Genomic DNA, 22,563 nt, shown 5'->3' with positions numbered 1-22,563 from the left:
ATTTTGACATGTCAATAACAGCAATGGTTCACCATATTCAGGCTTCATTCCCAGCATTTTACACGCTCCCGTTACGCTTCCAACACTTGTACGAGTGCGACCGTCTGAACAAATACATCCAAGGTAGAAACCAACATCTCGGCAGTCCATACACCTCCGAGTCCCGTACGCACCTCAACGCGCCAGTCCGCTCCTGTAGGTGCTGTAGGTGCCGTAGGTGCCTGATGAGTCGATTCAAGGCCCTGCTCCAGACTTCGACATCATGCCATATGAGCTGCTCAATTTTAGGATTTAGTTACGTGATGGTGGAGTGGCTGGATCCTTGACCGAACACCAGGAGCGATTGTGATCTGGCATTGGGGCGTGTCTCGCCGCATGCGGCACAGGGCTGATGTTCACGACCTTTAGATCGATATGGAATGGGTCCAAGGCTTTTAATGGCCTATGGGGTTTGTGCTTCGAGATCAGCTCGGCGTTGGGATGGAATATGGCTGGCGATCTGGGCATCCCAAAGTTGGTACTGCGAATTTCGTTGCCCTGAACTGCTGATTAGGGAGCATCCTGCTTTGCCATCTAGTGCTGCCATCTCGTTAGGAAAGTCACCACCCCTAGTGGCGCTCTTTCATGTCTCCAAGATGCGATTGTGGACGAGTGCCGTTCTGGCCTCTAGTTGATCACTGCATCAATGACAGGCTCTTTGAACGTAGAACTCCTAAACGTACCATTAATGGTCAAAGAAAGCGCTGGGGGGTCGCCCTCCACAAGAGCAGGGCTATGGTAATGTGGCTTTTGATGCTCATCCAATTATTTTGTCACTATTTTGATGGAGCGGGGAAATGGTTCGTCAATGTTGGCCATTCTCCCAGAAACTGAGGCATTCCGAGCGCAAGATCAGACTTGGTCGCAACCTAAATAAAAGGGACAGTCTACCTGCATCATGTCGCAGAGTAAACCTTTTTTTCACATATGTGCTGGTCGACGTTGCCTGAGATATTCTATCAATAAGGACCTACTTTTTCGGGATCTCTGGCCGGTGGTGATGATAAAGCTTCTTTTACTTTGTCGGTCTTTTGTGTAAACCCCATTCAAGTTCCCCACAGCACCTTAATTTTGGCATAAACAAACTAAGTGTTTAGCTATTCGGGTGGAAAGACTTGACCAATGAATGCAGTTTGTAATTGCTATCCGTTCATCATTGCCGTGGGGAAATGATGGGACGATCGATTCTGGAAGAACACCAACGGAGCTAGGTCAGAAAGTCAGATACAAACGATGAGCACAAACTGGCCCCAAAGGCATGGCCCCGATCCCAGAGTATTTGTAAACTCATCAATGTGGTTTTAAGAGCCGATGTGAAAAGTCAATCTCACCCAAGTGGCTGGGCAGGGACCGAGCATGCCAAGGGAAATATTACCCCGCAAGCTGTTAGATGGGGATGGACATTCACCAAACCTTGTATTTCTGTATCGTTTATGGAGACCGCGGTGTACGTACGGAGGTAGTAAACATGCCCATTGCGGCATACCGCATCCACTGCCGAGGTTTGAGGAGATGGAGGTCAGCTATGAAGCGACGGCCTCTTTTGGTAGTCTAATCGTAACATTTTGCAAACGCATACCTAGTTTGTACCTACCTAGGTAGGTAGGCAAACGTGACACAACTTTAGAAATAAGCAGTCTCTTCATCCCTGTGCAATCCATTCCAGAAATTGAAACCTACATGACCTGGTTAAGTAAAGACCTTGGAAACAGTTGCTTGGATAAATTCATATTTGGACGGCTGCAAAATACGCAATGTAAACAAGTCTCGGCTAATGGCCCGAACCTCGGTGTCACGGTTGTTTGTTTACCCGAATCATTGCCAAAGGAACAGGACAACCAGTGGCAAACATAGTCAGTCTCTCGAAATCTCAAAACCCAGATTCTTGAAAAGCCGATGCATATGCGTTCCCCCCGACTCGTTCTCAATTCACACGATGTCACACCAACCCATGTCGACGGTATCACGGTAATCAGGTACGGCAACCTGCTTTGTGCGCCAAAATGGGTGTGTTAAAGCCAGGGAACAATGTCCTGTGGTAGGGTAGCATTCCCCATTTTTTTCTGGACTTGGGGGGACTGCCGTCGTGGAGGTGGTTGTAGATCGATGAGGAGATATTATTCCCCGCATTTGTACTTATAAAGGGGAACATCAAACCTTCCCGAGGTGTAAAGTAGGTCGTGTTGAGACTGCACCGCATTCCTCTCGTTCCCCGCCATCTGGGATTCCTTTTCCGTCAAGGTCGATAGCTCCCCCGTTCATCTCAAGATGCATATCGTCGCATTCATCACCGGCGCCCTGGGACTTTGTTCCGCCGTCGTTGCGTCAAACCTCGAGGCCCGACAGCTCGCCCCCGTGCCGTCACTCACGCATCTCTACTCGCTCAACTGCACCCTGGACCCGAAGATCGAGGTCGGCGACGGTCCGTATGGAAAGCGTGTTGCCATCCCCATTATCGGTGGGACATTTGAGGGGCCTAGGCTGAAGGGTAAGTCCAACCTGGGTGCTATGGCCTCGTCTGATGCTTACACCCCTCGTTGCTTTTTTTTCTTTTTTTTTCTTTTTCTTTTTCTTCCACGGCAGTCTCTCACAAACATGTACAGGTACCATCCGCAACCTCGGAGCAGACTGGGGTCTGACTGACAACCGCGGCATCTTTCACCCCGACACTCGGTACGGGCTGACCACCGACGACGGTGCCGAAATCTACATCCGCACTTTTGGTTCCAAACAGCCGGACGGCGGAATTTACCTGCACGGATTGTACGAGACCGGGTCGGACAAGTACTGGTGGCTGAACGACATTGTCGCCGTTGGCGTCTTGAAGAGCGGGACCGGCTGGGTGTACATTGACATGTACTACATGGTGGACGATGGAATCGACTTGGTGACCCCATAAAAGGCAACCGGTTCTGTGAAAATAAAATCTGTAACCTCTCAATTCTGTCTAGACTCATGGGTTCTTCTTTCTCAGAAGATAGATGTAGAAAAAGAAAAAAAAAACAAGATTTGGACCTTTCCGGGACTCCGAATTTGGGACAAAAGAAAAAAAAAAGACCCGCTCCCACCAAAAAAACAAGACAAGATAAAATCATCGCACCGGCCCAGAATGCCTAACCACAGAACCACCCATCGCCTTTGCGACCTGCTCCTGGATCGCCCTCCAGTGCTCCTCGAACTGGCTCTTGAACACGCCCAGGACGGCCCTGTTGGCCTCGACGATGCACTCGTGCGCGACGACGACGTTTTCGCTGCCCTCCTCGTCCCCGCCCCTGACGACGATGCCGCGCTTGGACACGAGGCCCAGCGGGGCCTCGAGGTACATGTAGACGCCGTCCTCCATGTCGGTCATGATGTACCAGTTGCTGGTGACGGGGTTGCCCGGGAGCAGGCGGGAGAACTGCTGCGGCACGGCGTCCTTGACCTCCCAGTAGCGCGGCGTGCCGACGATCCGGGACGCGTAGGGCTCCGGCACCGCCTCGATCGTGGACTTGCCCGGGTGGGCGGGCAGCTCGGTCACCGAGACGGCAAAGGGGTCATTGTTGAGGAGCCCGCCGTGGTCTTGCACGATGGCGATGGCCTTGGAGCGGGAGACGCCGCTTATCTCGGACCAGACTTCGAATTTGGCGGTTGTGCTGAAGACTGTATCGTGGTTGTACGTTGTTTCTTTAGCTTTGTCCGGTGGATGTAGATATGGGTTGTTTATGGGACATTGGTATGGTACGGAATGTTAACTCACCACCCATTTTTCTGTTTGGAAATATCTGCTTCGAGGTGCTGCGGCAGGAAAAAAAGGAGACAGGCGACGAGGGTAGAGGTTTACGTCTTATGTTATCTCGAGCAACTCCTAACTCTCAGCTGCAATCAAACTGCAATCGCTGGCGTTATTATGCAAAGCTGACAGGAGCACCCACGAAGGAGGATTCAATTGCATGCACAACGAAGAAAAAGAAGAAATTTTGGTCTTGCAGGAAAACGTGGGCATTATGTAGTTGTTAGTAACTTCGGCTCGACTGCCTCGACAAAAAAAAAAAAAGACTTCGTTGGCGTTGCGAGCAATAGCCGAACATGAGACTGTTCACCTTTCCCACTACGTTGGCGAGCTTGACTCCGGCTGTTCTGTGCAGATTAGACTATTCTGCCTCCCAAAGGCTCCAATGCACTAACTGACCTGAGGACAAGCCAGCAAATGACGACGAATGAAGTCTGTGCGGACATGATGCAAGCTCCGGTCGCCGAGTGAGCATTCTATGAACTGACAAGAGGGGGGGAACATACAAAAGAAAAACATGGGACAAAAGCTTTGGCTTTTTTGTTGGAGCTGCTGCGGTACAACAAAACAAACGAGTACGTATTCGCTGCCATGCGCTCGCAGATGGGCGTCATCGATGGGTTCTTCCTTGCAACAGAGCATTTTCGAAAGAACAGACAGCAAGGTGATTTGCCGAAACTGTTTCCTTTCCTTTCCTTTTTTTTGTTTCTTTTCCAGTTTTACAGGTTCGTCTTTCCTCGAGCTACCATCCCAGTCCAGTCTGGGACCAGAAGCTTTGAGGGGTCGGAGCCGGGAGTTATTTTGGTTCCGACTTGTTGACTAGATTAGGTTTTTGGTGTAAAGCTGTGACGAAATAACAAAAGGTACAGAATTCTATTTCTAGTCTAGGGTCTAGATTTGGGTCAGATAGCGGAGTACCTACCACGATCTACTCAATTATCTGCAAAATTTTGGGGGAAAAAAGGTCGGACGACTGTTTGCAAAGAGGTTCCTACACTAGGCATCAAAACCTGCCAGCGACAAAGATGGGTTCAAAGACACCGGCATCACCGTTGAGCACACCGAGACCAGCTGCAAGGAAGAAAAGAAAATCATCGCAGTGTTCCATCTCATGTCGTTAGCAAAGGTACCAAGTTTAGACGTTCCTCCCACACTCCCAGGAAGAGGCTGGGCTGGGCTGGGTATTCTAATCAAGGCCCTCAAACCGAAAGCGCAGACGAAAGTGCTGGCAGTTGAAACGCTGCCCCCTATACTGCATGGCCGGAGCCGGATTATTTGTGGAATCAGGCTATTTTGGCCTCAACGGTGGTAGAATTGAGCGTGGTGGTGCTGCTAATGGCCGTCTCTTGATTGGTGGTGGCAGTGCCTCCCATAGTGGTCCGTCTGCTGGTTCTTGTGCTAATGACCGTTCCTTGGGTGCTGGTTCCTGTGTCTCTGGTATTTTTTTTCGCGCTGGCTCTTGCGCTGGCTCTTGTGCTGGCTCTCGAGTTGGTTCCGGTGCTGGTACTTGTATCTGTATCACCGGCGCCGTTGCCTTTATCACCGGTGCAGGTGCCCGTACCTTGGGTGCTGGCGCCTCGGTCTCGGGTTCCGACGTCTCTGTCACAGATGCTGGTTCCTAATCCTGATCCGGATACGGTTGCCGCGCCCCTGGGCCCTGCGGAGACCGCCCTCGATCCTGCGCCGATCGCGCCGTCGAATAGTTCGGCTGCGATCCCGCCTTCGCCTTGGCGGTGGTGGCAGAGCCTGCAGCGGCGGGGCCAGCTTCCGCGTCCTGCTGGACGTTCTGGGCGCCCCTGCGCCTGTTGACAAAGGCCACCCTCACCACAAAGATGGCCTGCAGCACGGCGGCCGCCCACTGCAGGCCCTCGACGTGCCCGCCGCGCTGCATGGCCGGGTCCGCCGCCTCGAGCGCCACCACCACCATGGACGTGGACATGGCGACCATGACGGTGAGCGCCGTGCTGCCCCACAGCAGGCCGAGCGCCCCGCGCCGCGTCATGTAGGCGGTCCGCTTGCCGCGCAGCGTCTGCTCCGTGGGGCCATTCTGGTCGCCCTTTTGGCCGCCGGCTTTTTTTGCTGAGGCTGCGGGCCTTCCGTATCCAATGTAGTCGTCGTCGCTCTTCTTGGTCGTCTTCTTCTTGGTCGTCTTCTTGGCCGCCTGCTTCTTGGACCACCAGAGCTCCAGCCAGAGGAAGGACAGGTTCAGCAGGCCGATGAGGAACCCGCCGGCCGCGGCGGCGAAGATGGGCACAAACACCTTGTCCTGGATGGACTTGGCCGTCTCGAGCCGGATCAGGGTCGCCTCGCTGTTGTCGAGCCCGAGCTTCTCGGCCAGCAGCCTCGGGGTCGGGTTCTTGGACAGTTGACAGGTCAGTCCGCCGCCTGGGGGCCGCGCGCAGATGCCAAAGTACCCTATTGAGAGCTCGAGGCCGTTGATGTCGGTTGGTGGTTGGACCATGGTGACGAGGTAGAGGGTCGGGATGCTGGGCGAGGTTCCTACGCACCCTGCGAGGCAGAGGGCTGTTCGGTTACAGAAGGTTGGAATCGGGGTTAGTCGATGGTAAATTAGTAACAAGAGCGGGATGATGTATGCAAGACGTACCATCAAAAATGACTACAAACACCGGAAGAAAATAGATCAGGTAGTCGATGAAATATTTATTTGATGAAGTGCTGTCCTTTTTCTCGTCCTCGTCCTCGTCCTTCTTCTTCTTCTTAGCAAAGCACTGCGTTTGCTTAGCAAATGTTTCACATTGGACATGATGCGAGACGCCGAGCAAAGATTAGATACTTACCAACATGTTTTCGGCTCTTGTAGGGCTTCCTCGATTTGGGAGTGCTGACAAGGTTGTCTAACGTCGTCGAATAATCCAAAAAAGAAGTAAAATTCCACAAATCATATTGCAAAAGACGGAAATTGTAGACATTGAGCAGCTGTTACTCAGCTGTTCTGACGAGTGTTGTGCAATGACTATATCAAACAAGGTCGGTGACAACAGCCATGTGGATTGAAGTGAATAGTAACCGTGCTAGTGATACAATATTAAAATACTGCAGCTTGTAATTGAAGTTGCAGCGTAAGACTGGCATGTTTGCCAATTGAAATAAGGTCTTAGTAACCTCTACGTCCTAGATGAACCAATATGCACAGAACCAGGCTGCTATCCATCCATATTCGGAGACGGCCCTGACACAACTGTCACGTCTGCAGGCTTCTCAGCAGCTTCCGAGCGAGCTTGTGGAGAGGCACCTAGACCGGTGACTTTGACGCGACTATGTCAGAGGTAGATTCACAAGCACTTGAGGAATTATCTGTAATAGTAATACCTTCATCGGTGCCGTCAACCTTGGGAGGTCTCGAGGATTCTCCCTTTCCATTTTGTGCCAGCTGCTGCTCGCTAGATGCCACCGGACCAACTTCAGAAGCCGCTTGTTCCAAGCCTTCAGCTTCCGGCTGGGTCTGAGCTCTCTTTCGCCATCTCATCCACAACATTGCGCCAATGCAACACAAGAGGACAACTGTCGTCACCACTCCCATGATGATCCTGCCCGGGTGCGCCGCCAATCCGTCGTCTATGCGCTCAATCGACCACGGGTAGCACTCCGACTCGACGATGATGAAAATGCCGAGGCCCATGTAAAGAAAAGGCACTGCTATGCTCGCGTACTTTTGCGCTATACGGAGAATGTGCCTCTGCTTCATGATCAAGAAGGCAGCCAGGCACCACACCCCGAGGAGGATGTAGTACGTGACGACGTACACCGCCACCTCTGCCCCCTTTGCTTGGGAAAAAAGCGGAATGTACGTGCTGATGTTGTCTGCTCCGTTTATCACCGTGATGCTCGCCACCTTGAGGATGCTCTTGATCCCGACGATGGTGAAAATCCCGACTCTGGTGGAGGCTCCAGCAGCGTCATCAGGAAGACTGGGATCGTCGTCGTCGTCGTCTCCGCCTGGGAAAATACGAGCAGATAACCACCATACTCCGAGGAGAATGGGCAGCAGACCCAGAAATCCAATAGGCTCGGTGGGAAGCAGGAACGCGGCACCGAAGCCGATCATACTGACGATGATAATGGCCGTGAATCCGACATATTGACCGATGGTGATCCTGAGCGGCGTGAGGGTCTTGCTGGTGGATGACTCTGCAAAAAAGGTGACCAGGACGAAGATGTCGTCAATGTTGGTGACGGCGAATGTGGCGCATGCCGTCCCGACGGCTTTGCCAAAATCCATGCCAGCGGGCTGAACCACGAAAGCTGCGTTGGATTCGACGGATTAAAATTGACCGGCGCGAAAAAGTAGTCGACGGGACGGGTAGAAAAGAATTAATGCAGCCTGGTAAGGCTGATGCGACAGGGGTGTTGCCAACACTACTACCTTGGATAGTGTAGTTTTGGGCAACTTGTCAGGTTTGGTAGCCGTAATAATTAGGTTAATCGGGTGATTCCCAGACATGGCAGAGTCACGCAGGGTCTTCCGAGTCGGAATTGACTTTTGGTTGAACAAACAGAAAGAGCAGCTTGACCATGCGGGTAATTGGAAGCAGAAAAATGAGCATTACGTGGCAGTGGGGCGTTGAGGCCTTGTTTCATGGTGGGATCCCTGCAAGGGGCCGCCGCCCAGAACGTTATCTTTGATTCCACTGTCGAGAGATCTTGGCATCCTTTCCTTCGCGAAGTACTACGTACGAAATATTAGGACGAGGAGAAAAAAACCTGTATAATTACCACGTGACTCTTCTTCTTTGACCCTGTGACAGCAAACGACAGTGACTTGGGCCAACCATACATTCACGTGTTTCACAGTGAAGTTGCATGTGAAAATTCTCTGAAATCTATTGTCAAGCACGATTACTCTATTCCACAAAAAGAAGGTAAATAGCAAACGACAAAAAAATCCGAAACAGCGCACATCCATCTACCCTACTTGACGCACTCTACCGGACAATTCTTACGCCCAGTGCGTCGTGTTAAAGAGCCGATTACCCGTGTCAGTGCCGCCCTGTCCAGTGTACTTGTTCTCGGACAGCCTCAGCGCCACCATGCTCACGTCGCCATGGCCCACAAAGACCCCCCGAAGGTGCGCGGCTCCAGAACCATGCCGTTCAATCGCACCGCTCTGAACAACACCAGCCACGACCACAATCTCGGCGTAGGAATTGAAGCGGCGAATGTGCTCGACGAACTCGCGAATGCTCTTGCCCGTGTTGACGACCGAGTCCACCAGCAGGACGTTGGCGACCGACGTCGAAATGTCCCTCCGATCAAGCTTCGTCGCTTGCTTGGCGTGCAGGAACCTGGCCAAGGGGAACACCTGGTGCACGCCCCTGGCCATCGGCTCGCCGCCGCGCATCATGGCCACAATCACCGTCGCGGCCTCGTCCCTGAGCCGGTGTCCGACCGTGTCCACGCCCTGCACGTGCGGGATGCTGTACTCCTCCAGGCCGAGCAGCTCGGAGACGAGATGCGTCGCCATGTACCGTCCCGCCTGCACGTGCGCCTCCTGCAGTGCCGGGCCGGCAATGGAGGCGTCGCGCATGGGCGAGGAGAGGAGCTTGGAGGCTGACGAGGGGGCGACGTGCAAAGCTATGTTGGTGTTGTCGTGCGGCTCGTAGTTGAGTACGGTGTATTGGCCTGTGCTTCTGTAGCTGTTGCAGATGGACGAGTCCGAGGAGTAAGAGTAAGAGTAGGACTCCAACTCGTCGATCTTGCACAGCTCTTTGCCTCGCCTCTTGGTCGTTTCCACGAGGTCGGTGATGGAGGTCTTTAGAGAGGCGAACCTCGATGGTTTCTGGAGCACGGCGCACTCCTGAGGCCACTCCAGCTCTGTAATAGGCAGACCTGGACGGGGGGTGATTTTCGAAGCCATCACGACCTGCCAGACGTGGGTGTCGAACCTCTTGTTCCTAGACTTGCGGAAAATCTTGCCTCGAATGGCCTTCTTTAACTCCGCGTCCATCGTAGAGCTTCTCGTCTTCTCGTCCCCAACCACCACAAAGGCGTGGTCTGCGCGAGCCATCATGGGGATGTCAAGCGGGCTGTCGCCATACACAAAGACTTCCCGTCGGCCGTCGCAGCCGCTGGTGGCGAGCCATTCCACGACCGCAGCCTTGACCTCTGGCGTGACCACGTAGCCATCCTTGGCCCGCCCGCCGCCGATGACGGGGACGCGCAGATTCTCTCGCTGGAGCACCTTGTCCCAGACCTGGCGGACACCGCACGTCACCACCACGGGCAGGATATCTTGGTTCCAGGTGAGCTGCCCCAGGTGCATAATCATGTCTTGGTACATTCCGATGTGGCCGGCTACAAGATCGCACGTGGCGTCGTACAAGTCCTGCAGCTCGAGACTATGCGCGCTACGGTAGACCAGACCCTCGAGCATGACCGAGACCTGCTGGAACGCGCGGTGCGAGTAACCTAGGGGTCCGCCGAAGACCCTCTTGAGCAGCCCGCCCATCTTGTCGTCTTGATGTCCGAGGTACCCATCCGCGTCAGCCTCGTCGGTGAACATCACCCCAGAATCATAAGGAGCAAGAGTGCGGTCCGCATCGAACACGACAATGGTCTTGGCCTGTTCGAGCCGGGCGCTGTCAACCTGCTCCCTAACCTTGTCCAAAGCAGCGTCCACATTCTCCTCCTCACCCGTGCTCCAAAACGCACACAAATCCACTATGCGGCGCAGCTTTCTCCCTTTGGCAGCCACCACGACCGCAAACACGATCCCAAAATCGACGCACAGCTCAAAAAGCCCCCTCATCTCCGCCTGCTGCCACCTCCCAAGCTCGTCGGCCGGCAGCGCCTTGCGCGCGCGCCTCTGGTCGCCGGCGCGCTGCCTGCGCACCACCTCGGGGTCCGCCTGGAGGTAGACGATGTGCGTAAAGGTGTCGAGGTCGGCGTCGGTGCACACCTGCTGCAGCTCGGTGTCGAGGTCGTCGTCGGACTCGCCCGACGTCGCGGGCAGCATGAAGTGGCCGGCCACGATGGCGCCCTTGCCGCTGCGCCGCGCCTCGTCGCCGACGTGCCGGATGGCCGTGGCGCGGTGCCGCTGCTTGTCGGCGTGCGGCAGCTGCTTGAACGCGGCCAGCCCGCCGTCCACGATGGAGTCGATCACCTCGGAGCCTTCGTAGTAGTCGTAGTAGGCGGGAGACATGTCGCCGGTCAGGCGGAGCTGGGAGAGGATGGTGGTCTTGCCGGCGCCGGGGAGGCCGTAGATGCCGATGATGTTGGGAGACGGGGTTGTTTTGGGGGGCATGTTGAAGGATGGTTTGTTGGTGTTGTGTGTGGGGTCTGCTTTGTTGGTGCTTGTCTTGGAGAATAGGGTAGAAAGGGCTTTAGTTTGCGATAAAGCCCAGGAATAGTTGCCTGGTTCAAAGTTGCATAGATGCTCATTCAACAGAACAGAGGAAATGATGATGACAGTCCTAATCTTTATATATTGACCTGCCATATTGTTTCCATTGGACTACATGTACAACACATTCAGAGAAACGTCTTACCCTTGGCCTAGACCGAACCGCTGTGTTTGTTCTGCACAACCATAAAGGTGTCATTTCTTGACTATGAGGAGTATGCAGATGGAGATGTCCTTTCAGGCAACGGATACCTGCAGGCTTTTCATAATTGCTTTCAAGCTCTCCAGGGCTATTGACACCTCATCACATGTAGAAGCCTGCTAATTGGCTATTGAGAAGCGGGTACCCCTGCACCTCTGTGCCAGACTAAGGCATGTCGACAAAGGAAGACTGCTGGTCCATCATCTTTCTCCCACTGACAATTCAGTCACCCCGTCAAACGGGCCAATCACAATACCAAACAAGAAAGCACGAGAAAACAAAGCCAGAGGAGAAAACAATGACAAGCAGGCTCATACTGAACACAAAGAAACACAGATTCAGCGACCAACAAACCACCTTGCATCCCAACAGTGCCAACACCACAAGCAAAAAGAGCAAAAACCAAAAGAAAATGAAGCGTCACACCCAGGAACTTCTCCTCCACCAGTGGCACGCCCTCCTCGCCCTCCCCCACCAGCCCTCAGCAGCATGGCACCGCGCCCGTCTCCGCGAGGAGCTGGCCGAGCGAGACGGCCGATGTGATCTTCACCATCAGCCGAGCAAGGTACGACGGACACGCCACGCGGGGTCTGCCAGACGCGTCGGCCGCTGTGCTGCTGTACATGGGGGCCAAGTTCAGTGCGAGGTGGACGTTTTACCGCATCGTTGCGTTTGCGTGCGGGGCGAGGGGCGAGCGGCTGCGAGGCGTTAGAGAGGTAGTGAACCCTGCCAAGGCGAGCAAGGTCGACGAGGTGGCGGAGCGGCATGGGCTGGACCGCGTGGCGTTTAGGAGGTGGGCGGGGAGGGTGAGGATGTTTTGGCCGCTGCTGCCTTGAGTCGAGGGTGCAGTTTCTTCTCGAGTCCACACGCGCTGAAAATTCAGGAATAGTGTCCTTCTTTCGGGTAGTAGTAGTAGTAGTAGTAGTAGTATTATTTAACGCCGGGCTCGGCCCGGCTTATTAGCCGGCCGTTAGCAACCTCCCGAGGGGTATCTCGGCGCGCTTTCTATTTTCTCTATTTACACAGCGGAAAACAAGGGCATAGAAGCGAATCGAGCCTGACCGGGTTCGTGCCCGGTCCTGCTTACAGGTTTGTTCACTGACGCGACCCCGTGCCTTCAGGCGCACGGAGGATTCGTCTGACGGCAGTTGACGGCTCTTCATCGAGAGGGGCCTGTGTCCAAACAGCGGAGCTGTCGGTCGTTTGTAGCCATGGAGACGAAGTTCCCAACAAGTGTGGGCTCGACGGCACAGGCGGGTGGTTGTTGTCGATAGCCAGCCGGGTTATCCTTGCCACGGGTAAGCGGGGAGGAGGTGGAGGGAGCAGGATTCGAACCTACGTTACTCAAGTAACAGCCATGGCGCTTAACCACTGCGCCATTCCCCCCAGCTCCTTCTTTCGGGTGTTATCCGACGACAGGGTCCCGGCTACCAGCGGCGGCACAGAGGGATAGCTGTAGAAGTGATCGAGGACCTAAGATTGTTAAAGAGGATGGTTATAGTGACAAGGCGCCATGGTCATGAATAGCTTCAGTCCACTGTAGTTCTCACCATTTACACGTGAAGCCGTGGTTGCTGGCGCTGCAATCATCCTCAAACCACTTCAATTCAGAGGGGAACTCATTTATCCATTTCAACCAGCAGCTCAAACTACAAATCCGAACAGATAACGTTTTCTGCAAATCGTTTAGAGTTCGATGCATCGGAAACCATGGACGGGCTCAGTGACCAGGACTTTCACAAATCATTCCTGACAAATCCTATGAATTTAGCGCATGTACTACACACTACACACGCTTTGCTATAAATTCTCGATATTTGTCATCATCCTAATTTGATATCATCCTAGCTTTGTGGTTGGCTGTCCATGTAGAGAACTTACCCCTGAGCGGGGTCGGGCCAGGGAAGAGACGATGATACTGCATCTCAGTCGCGTGCAAGCCAGGAAATCGACTCCTCGGTTGCCAAATTGATTCTGTCTCAGCGCTGGTGAGTTTCTTACCATTCCTCTTTTGCACCGGCTAGGATTCCGGGACAGGTCCTTGAAGCAAAGCCTTTGTAATTGTATGTTATGGAGATTGGAGTGGGAGGAATAGTAAACAAAAATCTGTTCCGATGTTCCCAACAGATCTAATTTGTTCTGTTAAAGGTCCTAGCGTCATGACATGCCATCGGGTACCGGGAAGCGATTAGAAAGTTTAGACGAGAAGCGAGTCTTGAATGATTGCTCATGAGCACATGGCACTAACGTTACACCACTCCTGACTCAAAAGTATATCGAGTATTGATGTTTTTCCTGTTTAGACGATCGAAACTTTTGTCATGGTGAGTAAAGATTCATCATCGAGAAAATCCTGCTATTTGGAATTGTGCATCTTGGAGGGTGTGCGGTAAGATTTGACAACGTTCGCCTCTCATTCGAACACGATCTGTCATATCTTCCTGACATGAGATGAACAGAGCGGGTGCTTGAAGTCTTAAACGCGTATCGCCCCACCGTGGCCACCATCTCCCTCTGGTGACTCTCATCAGCATGTTTTGGTTTTATACGGTATTACTCTTTACACCAAGTTTTCCAGACTACCTCTAGCTCCGCCATTCGCACTATAAAACGACTCATGATGGCAGAGGTTCCCAGACTTGATTTTTCCCGGTTCAGCCAGGGCACAAAACAGGAAAAAGAGGAGTTTGGAGAGGCGCTGACAAAGGCTCTCATCGAGCATGGGTTCGTCAAGCTGGTAAACCATGGCATTGCTGATGAGGCAGTCGTAAACTTACTAGAACAGGTAAAGGACTTGACGATCAGATCATCTCTTGGACAATTATGGTTGATTGGGTTTTTTTTTTGGACTGAACAAATATTCGAATCTAGTCACGCAAATTCTTCAATCTGCCTGCGCCCGCCTTGCAACGGATTGCTTGTGTTCCAGGCCCAAACCCACAACGTGGCTGGTGCGGACAAGGCACTGAGCTAGTGTCAAAAACACGCAAGGAGAATTACGCAGGGCACGACGATGTCACCAAACTGATGGATGCTCGGGTAAATAAGACTGCGTATTTATATCCTAAATACCAAAGATGCATGAATCTCATCGACTCTTTTGTAGGAGCATTTTGACGCAGGGCCGCTCGAAGATGCACAATTTCCCAACCTATGGCCCGACGAAAACGACCTGCCAGGCTTCCGCGAGACCATCGCAAACCACTACCAGATCTGCAAAAAGGTAGCCCACCAGCTCATGGCCGCCGTCGAGATTGGCATGGGCCTCTCCGCCGGCGTGCTGGTGGACCGCTGCCGCCAAGAAGCCAGCGAGATATCCCTGAACCGGTACCCGCAGATCGCCAGCGAGACGCTGGCCGAGGGCCACACGAAGCGCATCTGGCCGCACACCGACTACGGCGTCATCACGCTGCTGTTCCAGGACGGCGTCGGCGGGCTGGAGCTCGAGGACAGGACCAGGCCCGGCGAGTTCCTGCCCGTGACGCCGACTGCACCGGGAGGCAGGGCCGAGATGGTCGTCAACGCCAGCGACACGTTTGAGCGCTGGACCAACGGCGTCGTCAGGGCCGGCCTGCACCGCGTCACGCTGCCGTGCGACGAGAAGAGGGCCGTGGTGCCCGAGCGGTACTCGTGTGCCTTTTTCCAAAAGGCGAGCCGGGAGACGTCGGCCGGGCCGCTGCCGCAGTTTGTGACCGAGGACAACCCGGCGCGCTACGATGAGATTACGGCGTTGCAGTTCCAGCAGCGCAGGAACCGGCTGCACTATTAGTGTCTGCTGTTTTATGCTTTTGATCTTTATTAAGTCTGCGATAGGTGGAGAGAAAACCGCGGCAAACGCCGCAAGCTGATTACAATTTTTGCAAAAGTACATAATTCAGGGATGCAACAAGCACCCGCCCTCACGTCGCCTGGGCCTTTCGCCCGTGATAGTGTGTTATGTAAATTTGTGTAGATTGAATCAGCGCGCGGTAGTGCCCCACGTGCGGCTGCATGCACGACACCGGCCTGGCTATTGCTCCGCGTAGCCCGGCGTCAAATAGACATTATTACAACTGCTACTATGCTGTTAGGCTACTGAGGGATAATCAATCGCTTATGGATGGTCTAGAACTACATGAATCATGTCTCTAATCCAACGTCAGCTCGCCAAGATGAATGGTATTAGTTACAGAGCTTAGAAGCATGGAGCCAATACCAAGGGCTTGGCCTGTCAGAATCAAGACGATACCCACCCGGCCGGCGTAACCTATCCTCCAGCTTCTTACTGCGAGATGCAGCGCAATAGTGAATAGTGTCTTTTGCCCGCAGCGCCCCGCTTCCGCGCCGCAAATGGGCATCACTGCCTCTTTGTTTTGAGACGGCGAGTGTTGTTGTTGAGGCATTTGCGACAAGGGGACAAAACACGAGCCTCACTGCCTAGAAGCCTCGGGACCGCTGGAGCAAGTAGATAAGAAAAAGGTCACGATAATCAGAGATGAAGAGACAATAAGCATCGCCCCAGCGAAAAATTATAAAGCCAGCTCATATCCTCCCCCAGGACATGTTCTGGAGTCTTCTCAGCAGCAGCATCGTCACCGCATCCCAACTGATCAGCTCCTCCATCTCTTGATCTTTGCAGCCCATCCAGCTTCCAGACTCCAGTTCACCACGAGCAACCATGCACTTCCCCACCATCCTCGTCACCCTCGCGGCCGCCGTGTCCACCACCTCGGCAATCAACGTCCGTTCGCACTCGGGCAACACGTGCAACGGCGAATGGAGCCAGTGCAGCAACATCGCCGTGGGCCGCTGCTGCAGCTTCACCAGCTCGCTTGCTAAATACAGCATCTCCATTACCAACGCATGCACCCCCACTTCTCCTCCTCTCCCCCTTTCCCCTCCCTTGCCCAAGATGAAAAGACTAACACCATCGATATGCAATCTAGATCGCCTACACGGCCCGCATCCGCGGCGAAGCCTACCGCGACAGCGGCTGCAGCACCTTTGCCGGCTCGGAATTGTCCCGCGGCGCCGACTGGATCTGCATCCCCTACACCTCGGCACGACCCGGGCGTCGTACCGGCGGACGCTGGTACAACTCGTCTACGCGGCGGCGCAGTGTCGGCGCCCTCGAGGGCGACGACAACAACAAGACGTGCCCGGCCGAGCAGTACGTCGAGGAAGGCGAGTGCCGGACATATGTCAAGCCTGACCTCTTTGGGCTGGCGGATGGGACGACGTTCAACATCACCGGGCTGGACGAGGACAAGGTCATGGAATTGGTAAGTTGACACCAGTTAGCTCTTTGTTCGGTTCCGAAGTCGTGACTAATTTGCCCGCACCCCCGGCATATAGGAGAAACTCGCCGGCACTGGCACTGCGATCGACGCGATGCCTGCTGAGTTCCAGGCGTTGCGCAGCTCCGAGGAATAGGCTGCTGTAAGCCCCTACTCCTAAATACTTTCTTCAGGGTGGCGACGGCAGATTCTCTACATGGGAAACCAAATGCTTGGAGGGCTATTTTATCAACTTGTCGGCCAAATTGTGCCCCCTTCCCAATCTTCCTTTTTTAGTCACAATAAAACCAGTTCTTCTGAGAGTCAACGTAAAACATGGGTGAATGACAACTGCGAATAAGTGGCCGTCCCACGCAATTCCCCCAAGCTTCTATATTTCGACCCGAGTTTCTCGACAACCGTAAACTCAAGCCTCTGCTAAAGTATGCTATTTGCGTCTGGTCCCATATCTTTTGATCTTTGTTGATATCTTTTTACAATAGGTAGACAAGCTATATCCGGGATCTGGCCATATGTGCAAGTGTATGCTCAAAACGCCTCTTTCACCCTGCGTAGAGAGCAAATGTGAACGTGACGGACGGGTCGGGCCTGTGGCCTAGCTTTTCCTGCGCCTTATATCGCCCGGCATGCCTCGTCTAGTGCGGCACGCTAGTGACTGTCCTGCCTCGGTTCTTCCCTAGTCCTAGTCCGCAAACCCTCGCATGATCTGCCAGTGATCCAATAACTTCTCTGGTTATCCTTTTCAGCCATGACAAACATACCGCGAGCTGGCCGACGTCGAGGTGCCATATTGTCATTCACAATGGCACGGCACACCAACAGCCGACGCGATCGTCTCCGTTACCCGAATCAGCAGTACCCGGGCACGCAGCCCCCTACCGCCGTGGACGCCCGTCAGCCTCGCCGAGCGGTTGAAGACGTGCATCCCCCCAGGATTTTGCGCATATCGGTAATCCACTTTGCCTCCAAGTGATCTGGAGAGGTGCGGAAGATGTTGTGGTCGCTGCCAGCGGAGAGAGATGTTCAAAGTTTGGTAAACTAGGGGAGACCCACAATATACGAGTGAAGAAATGCTGGTCATAGGATGATCCGAAAAAAAAAATGTATTCTACACTTTGATAGATGGTCGCCAAGGCTGGAGAGAAAAAGACGCGTGCAATTATACAATCCACGGCTCAAAGTCAATGGCCGTACAATGAATACAAGGCGCCGTGGAAGCGGCGGGTTTGGCAATCTTGATTTATCGGGTACAGCACGCACGATATTCAATCCCCACAAGTTGTTTTTGTAAGTTGGAACATCTCAAAAAGGACAAAAACCAGGTCAAAACAAAACACCATGCGCGACCAATAGAGGCACCCCAAATCTCCCTTTCTGTGCGAGGCCAAGATCGCTTCTTTTTCTAGCCAGAACTCCACTGAATTTGCCCTAAACAGCCGTTTTGCCACATCCAATTAAATCCCAATATAAGGTATGTAGTCTCAGTGCTCAGCCCAGACCCCGGCTGCGCAGGGGACCGAGCGCTCCATATACTTTACCAGCCACATGGTTTTTTGGCCAATCAAGTCGTCCAAAAAAGCCGCTCGTTCTAATTTGAGGACAATTTGTCGATTTTCTCGACGTACATGGAGGTTAATATCTAATACACGCATTGTGCGCGCACTGTACAGGCAAAAGGCGATACGGTTAAATTATTGTGCATTTTGTATATTAGAATAAAAAATGGAATAATAAATCGAATAAAAGTCGTAAAAATGCGGGATAAACATCGTTATATAATAAAATATTTGGGCTTTTTAACCGTTTTTTATTTCATCTCACCGTTTATATTGGCCGAAATATTTGTCACGGCCAGGGTAAGCATAGCACGGAAGCTAGTCTATTGGCGCCTATCGACGAAGATTCTACTCTGAGGAGAGGAAAGGAAACAAACAAAGTTCTGAGCTTGACGCGACGTCGATAAAAGTATCACCCTGGTGGGTCGTTGGTCCAGGGTCAGGGTTAGGGTCTGGTGATCTCATGGTCCAAATGTCACACCTGGAATAAAAAACGGAGGGTGCGTTTATACCCTGCGAAAATTAAAAAAATGTCGGTAATTTTTGAACGTTATTTTTCGGGGGATATTGTTACGACCAGACAGTTGGGCCGGTACCAGAAAGGCCAGGTGGGGTCACACCCCTCCTGACGACAATCAACCAAGGATGGTACCGACCGACAGAAAGAGGATTACATATGGAAAGGGTTACGTGACCGCACGTGACCAGAGGAGGGTGCTATGACTGATAGGTGCCAAGAATCACATAGCACCCATAGCAAGTGATAGGAGTGATATGACCGCTCACCAACATATCCGACATAGCAAACATATCACTACCAGGGACAACGGACTATATAAAGCACGCTTATTACCGTGTAGATAGATTCGATTCTAGGATTGCTTAGCAGCAATTAAACTCTAGTTAACCTCAATACTTACTTGAGAACGATCATAACTTCACCCCCAGTCATTGAAAACCCCAGTTACCCAGTCAGACGCTCAGTTGCTTCAACCCACTGTACTTTACCCTAAGAACAGGTTACCCCGATACCTTGATCGTAACAGATATATTAAACCATTTTTATAATAAAAACTCGAACCAAAATAAAATTTGTTTTCGGAAAAAAATGGCCGCGTATACCACCTTTTTTATTTTATTGCGGAAAATTTCCAAATGGAATATTTGGTAAATGCGTATTTATATAAAATATCCTTTAAATTATCCAAATATATTATCGAACGTGGTTGGGGGATTAAATTTAAATTTTTAGCGTTTATTAAAAAAAATTAAAATAACGTTAATATTAGTTCGGAAAATTTGGAATTTTTTTTGGAATTGGGTTGCGCGGAACGTTTATTTGTGGAATTTTTGGTTGGTTTTAACAATTTGCCTGCGGAATTGGTTTTTTTCGTTTTCGTTATCGCTATTATTTTTGGACCGAATAGGGGTTTTTTGGGCCGTTTTATTATTTGTGGCCGGAATATTGGGGGTGTTATTTTTGGACGTTTGGGAAAATATATTGTCGGATATTATTCGGTATATTTTAAAACAAGATATTAAACAGGAACAATTAAAATATTATAATTAAAATATCGGGGTAACCTGTTTTTAGGGTAAAATATAATGGGTTAAAATAATTAAACGTTTAATTGGGTAATTGGGGTTTTTAATAATTGGGAATAAAATTATAATCGTTTTTAAATAAATATTGAAATTAATTAAAATTTAATTGTTATTAAACAATTTTAAAATCGAATTTATTTATATGGTAATAAATATATTTTATATAAATTATATTCCGAATGTAATTTTTCCTAATTTGTCACAAATTGCAAAAATTATTTCCCTTAATTTATTATAATTTTTTAATAATTATTAAAATTATTTTTTTGGCAATTACGTGAGGTTACGTGATTTTTTTTTATATAATCCTCTTTTTGCCGGTCGGTGATTTCTTTGGGCGGGTGTCGTCAGGAGGGGTGTGACCCCACCTGGCCTCCCTGGTACCGGCCCAATTGTCTGGTCGTAACACCAGGGCCCACGGGCCCTCGGGCCGGGCCGGGCTATCCTCCCTTTCCGGGTTTGGGAAACCTTATCCCAGTGTCGCGAGGGCAGGATCCATCTTGGTTATTACAGCATACAAGACGTGATGTGCCCGCTCCATTACAGATTTGGATAAATGGCTTCAGATTGGAACAAGCAACTCCATCTGGCGCAAGAATACATGCGCCTGCCGCCAAAACGAGAGAGGGGCCGAATGTGAGCGAGGCCGCAGTAGCGATAAAGGCTGAAAATCTCATGGTAACAAAAGTTTAGGATGGTATAGAACGTTTCCTAATGGTATTGCTGTTAGTTTGGGAAATGATTGGGAGCGGGACAAAAGCCCTACACACATTTCTTTTCTTTTTTTTTTTTTCTCTTATTCAAAAGTGATTGGGAAGAGGGGCATCGCCGTGTCGGTAAGTAAATTTGGTATGGGTCTATCAAAGTAGTACAAGTCACTTGTGAGGTCTTTAATTGCTTTTATATTCGAGCGGGTAGGTGTGTGCGCCGCATGACGCTCAAAGAACACGAGGTGTTAGGGAAAAGGAAACCCGATCCACATCTCGAGCCGATTAAAGTTCAATGCTAGCGTCCGACATTTGATATTTAGTCATGCACCCTGAAGGCTGAAACTGTGAAAGGGCCAGGATTAAGAGCATACCATACTTTTCAAAGCGTTTCAATCTTGCTGTGATATGGCCGCCCGGCCCCGGGCCGCATCCCAAAACCCGCAGCTTCTTTTCCACCGTGGAATTGGCATTTATTATATTAAAACTAGTATGTGGCCCCCGCGGCGGGTTTTTAATGGTCTTAAATCGTATGGGGGAGACTCCGTTCTTTTACATATTTCCACAACATCATATGTAGACCCGGTTGAGGTTTCTTCTTGAGAAATCAAAGGTTTAACCTGACTATGTAACGTGAATGGGTTTCGCGCACGTGGCTAGCGTAGCATGGGAGTTGGCTTCTTTGCTTCTATCGAAAAGATTCTCGTGTAAAGGGGAGAATGGCAAACACAAAGACAAAAGCGTGTATGATCGATTCAGTATGAATCGTAAAAAGAACATTAACCGCGAATTCGCCTCTCGGTCTGACTGGCACGAGGCTACAGTGCCAGTTCAGCGTTTCAGTCGTGGCGGTCAATACTTGGAGCTGTCTAGAAACAATTGGTCGCAATAGTGTTACGACCAGACAGTTGGGCCGGTACCAGGGAGGCCAGGTGGGGTCACACCCCTCCTAACGACACCCGCCCAGAGAAATCACCGACCGGCAAAAAAAGGATTATATAAAAAGGAATTACGTAACCTCACGTAATTGCCAAAAAAATAATTTTAATAATTATTAAAGGATTATAATAAATTAAGGGAAATAATTTTTGCGATTTGTAACAAATTAGGAAAAATTATATTTGGAATATATGTCACAGACCTGAAGGACAGCCACTGGGCTGTCGCTTAGTCATGACCCCTGTCACGTGAAGGCGCGAGGGCCGAGCGCCTCGCGCGCGTATATCTACGCGAAATCTCTGCAGTCTCCGATATGTAGCTCCTCGAGCTACGTCTTCGTCAACAACCACCTGCTACCCTGTACCTGGAAGACTAGATAGCCAATATACTCTGTCCTGTTACCTGATCGCCCGCACCTACCTGTCCGCCCTGCCTGCCCGTGACAATATAATTTATATAAAATACGTTTATTATTATATAAATAAATTCGATTTTAGGATTTTTTAATAGCAATTAAATTTTAATTAACCTTAATATTTATTTAAAAACGATTATAATTTTACCCCCAATTATTAAAAACCCAATTACCCAATTAAACGTTTAATTATTTTAATTTATTATATTTTATTTTAAAAATAAATTACCCCGATATTTTAATTATAATATTTTAATTGTTCCTGTTTAATATTTTGTTTTAAAATATACCGAATAATATCCGACAATTGTCACAGACCTGAAGGACAGCCACTGGGCTGTCGCTTAGTCATGACCCCTGTCACGTGAAGGCGCGAGGGCCGAGCGCCTCGCGCGCGTATATCTACGCGAAATCTCTGCAGTCTCCGATATGTAGCTCCTCGAGCTACGTCTTCGTCAACAACCACCTGCTACCCTGTGCCTGGAAGACTAGATAGCCAATATACTCTGTCCTGTTACCTGATCGCCCGCACCTACCGGCCCGCCCTGCCTGCCCGTGACATTACGTAGCTCCTTCATTAGGTGCCCGCGATGCCTGCGTCACTGCAACCCCCGATCTTAACCGATTCGACCGAGGAACTGATCGAACACCTACAAGGACACCCTGAACAATGGGTGTCTTACATCTCCGAT

General features: G+C 51.1%; 8 protein-coding genes and 1 pseudogene across 9 annotated transcripts; 4 read left to right on the top strand and 5 right to left on the bottom strand.

The window, feature by feature from the left end:
• Nucleotides 1-2,307: 2,307 nt before the first annotated feature.
• On the top strand, nt 2,308-2,938 carry MGG_02239 (uncharacterized protein; the record flags this gene model as incomplete). The annotated part of the gene is made up of 2 exons (XM_003708961.1): nt 2,308-2,527; nt 2,643-2,938. 2 exons carry the CDS (start codon nt 2,308-2,310, stop codon nt 2,936-2,938), a joined length of 516 nt encoding a protein of 171 aa, XP_003709009.1.
• A 192-nt stretch (nt 2,939-3,130) lies between these two features.
• Nucleotides 3,131-3,785, bottom strand: MGG_02238 (uncharacterized protein; the record flags this gene model as incomplete). Its single annotated transcript, XM_003708960.1, has 2 exons — nt 3,131-3,681; nt 3,779-3,785. 2 exons carry the CDS (start codon nt 3,783-3,785, stop codon nt 3,131-3,133), a joined length of 558 nt encoding a protein of 185 aa, XP_003709008.1.
• Nucleotides 3,786-5,329: 1,544 nt separating this feature from the next.
• On the bottom strand, nt 5,330-6,615 carry MGG_14594 (uncharacterized protein; the record flags this gene model as incomplete). Its single annotated transcript, XM_003708959.1, has 3 exons — nt 5,330-6,334; nt 6,417-6,528; nt 6,610-6,615. The coding sequence occupies 3 exons, from the start codon at nt 6,613-6,615 to the stop codon at nt 5,430-5,432; spliced, it is 1,023 nt and encodes a 340-aa protein (XP_003709007.1). The 3' UTR covers nt 5,330-5,429.
• Nucleotides 6,616-7,064: 449 nt separating this feature from the next.
• MGG_14595 (uncharacterized protein) lies at nt 7,065-8,087 on the bottom strand (the record flags this gene model as incomplete). Its single annotated transcript, XM_003708958.1, has 2 exons — nt 7,142-8,087; nt 7,065-7,087 (listed from the first exon to the last, which is right to left on the bottom strand). The coding sequence occupies exons 1-2, from the start codon at nt 8,049-8,051 to the stop codon at nt 7,065-7,067; spliced, it is 933 nt and encodes a 310-aa protein (XP_003709006.1). The 5' UTR covers nt 8,052-8,087.
• Nucleotides 8,088-8,768: 681 nt separating this feature from the next.
• Nucleotides 8,769-11,072, bottom strand: MGG_14596 (uncharacterized protein; the record flags this gene model as incomplete). The annotated part of the gene is made up of 1 exon (XM_003708957.1): nt 8,769-11,072. The coding sequence occupies one exon, from the start codon at nt 11,070-11,072 to the stop codon at nt 8,769-8,771; it is 2,304 nt and encodes a 767-aa protein (XP_003709005.1).
• Nucleotides 11,073-11,545: 473 nt separating this feature from the next.
• MGG_02236 (uncharacterized protein) lies at nt 11,546-12,209 on the top strand (the record flags this gene model as incomplete). The annotated part of the gene is made up of 2 exons (XM_003708956.1): nt 11,546-11,568; nt 11,822-12,209. The coding sequence occupies 2 exons, from the start codon at nt 11,546-11,548 to the stop codon at nt 12,207-12,209; spliced, it is 411 nt and encodes a 136-aa protein (XP_003709004.1).
• A 478-nt stretch (nt 12,210-12,687) lies between these two features.
• Nucleotides 12,688-12,759, bottom strand: MGG_20056 (annotated as a pseudogene). The gene has a single exon. The product of its transcript is annotated as a tRNA-OTHER (tRNA).
• Nucleotides 12,760-13,993: 1,234 nt separating this feature from the next.
• MGG_02235 (oxidoreductase) lies at nt 13,994-15,142 on the top strand (the record flags this gene model as incomplete). Its single annotated transcript, XM_003708955.1, has 3 exons — nt 13,994-14,158; nt 14,245-14,412; nt 14,480-15,142. 3 exons carry the CDS (start codon nt 13,994-13,996, stop codon nt 15,140-15,142), a joined length of 996 nt encoding a protein of 331 aa, XP_003709003.1.
• Nucleotides 15,143-16,030: 888 nt separating this feature from the next.
• MGG_02234 (uncharacterized protein) lies at nt 16,031-16,785 on the top strand (the record flags this gene model as incomplete). Its single annotated transcript, XM_003708954.1, has 3 exons — nt 16,031-16,153; nt 16,299-16,634; nt 16,708-16,785. The coding sequence occupies 3 exons, from the start codon at nt 16,031-16,033 to the stop codon at nt 16,783-16,785; spliced, it is 537 nt and encodes a 178-aa protein (XP_003709002.1).
• Nucleotides 16,786-22,563: the final 5,778 nt, after the last annotated feature.

This window comes from Pyricularia oryzae, chromosome 1 (genome assembly GCF_000002495.2).
Source record: "Pyricularia oryzae 70-15 chromosome 1, whole genome shotgun sequence".
Taxonomy (NCBI): domain Eukaryota; kingdom Fungi; phylum Ascomycota; class Sordariomycetes; order Magnaporthales; family Pyriculariaceae; genus Pyricularia; species Pyricularia oryzae.
The sequence above is the reverse complement of the archived record's forward strand: the minus strand, read 5'-3'. Positions and strand labels throughout refer to the sequence as shown.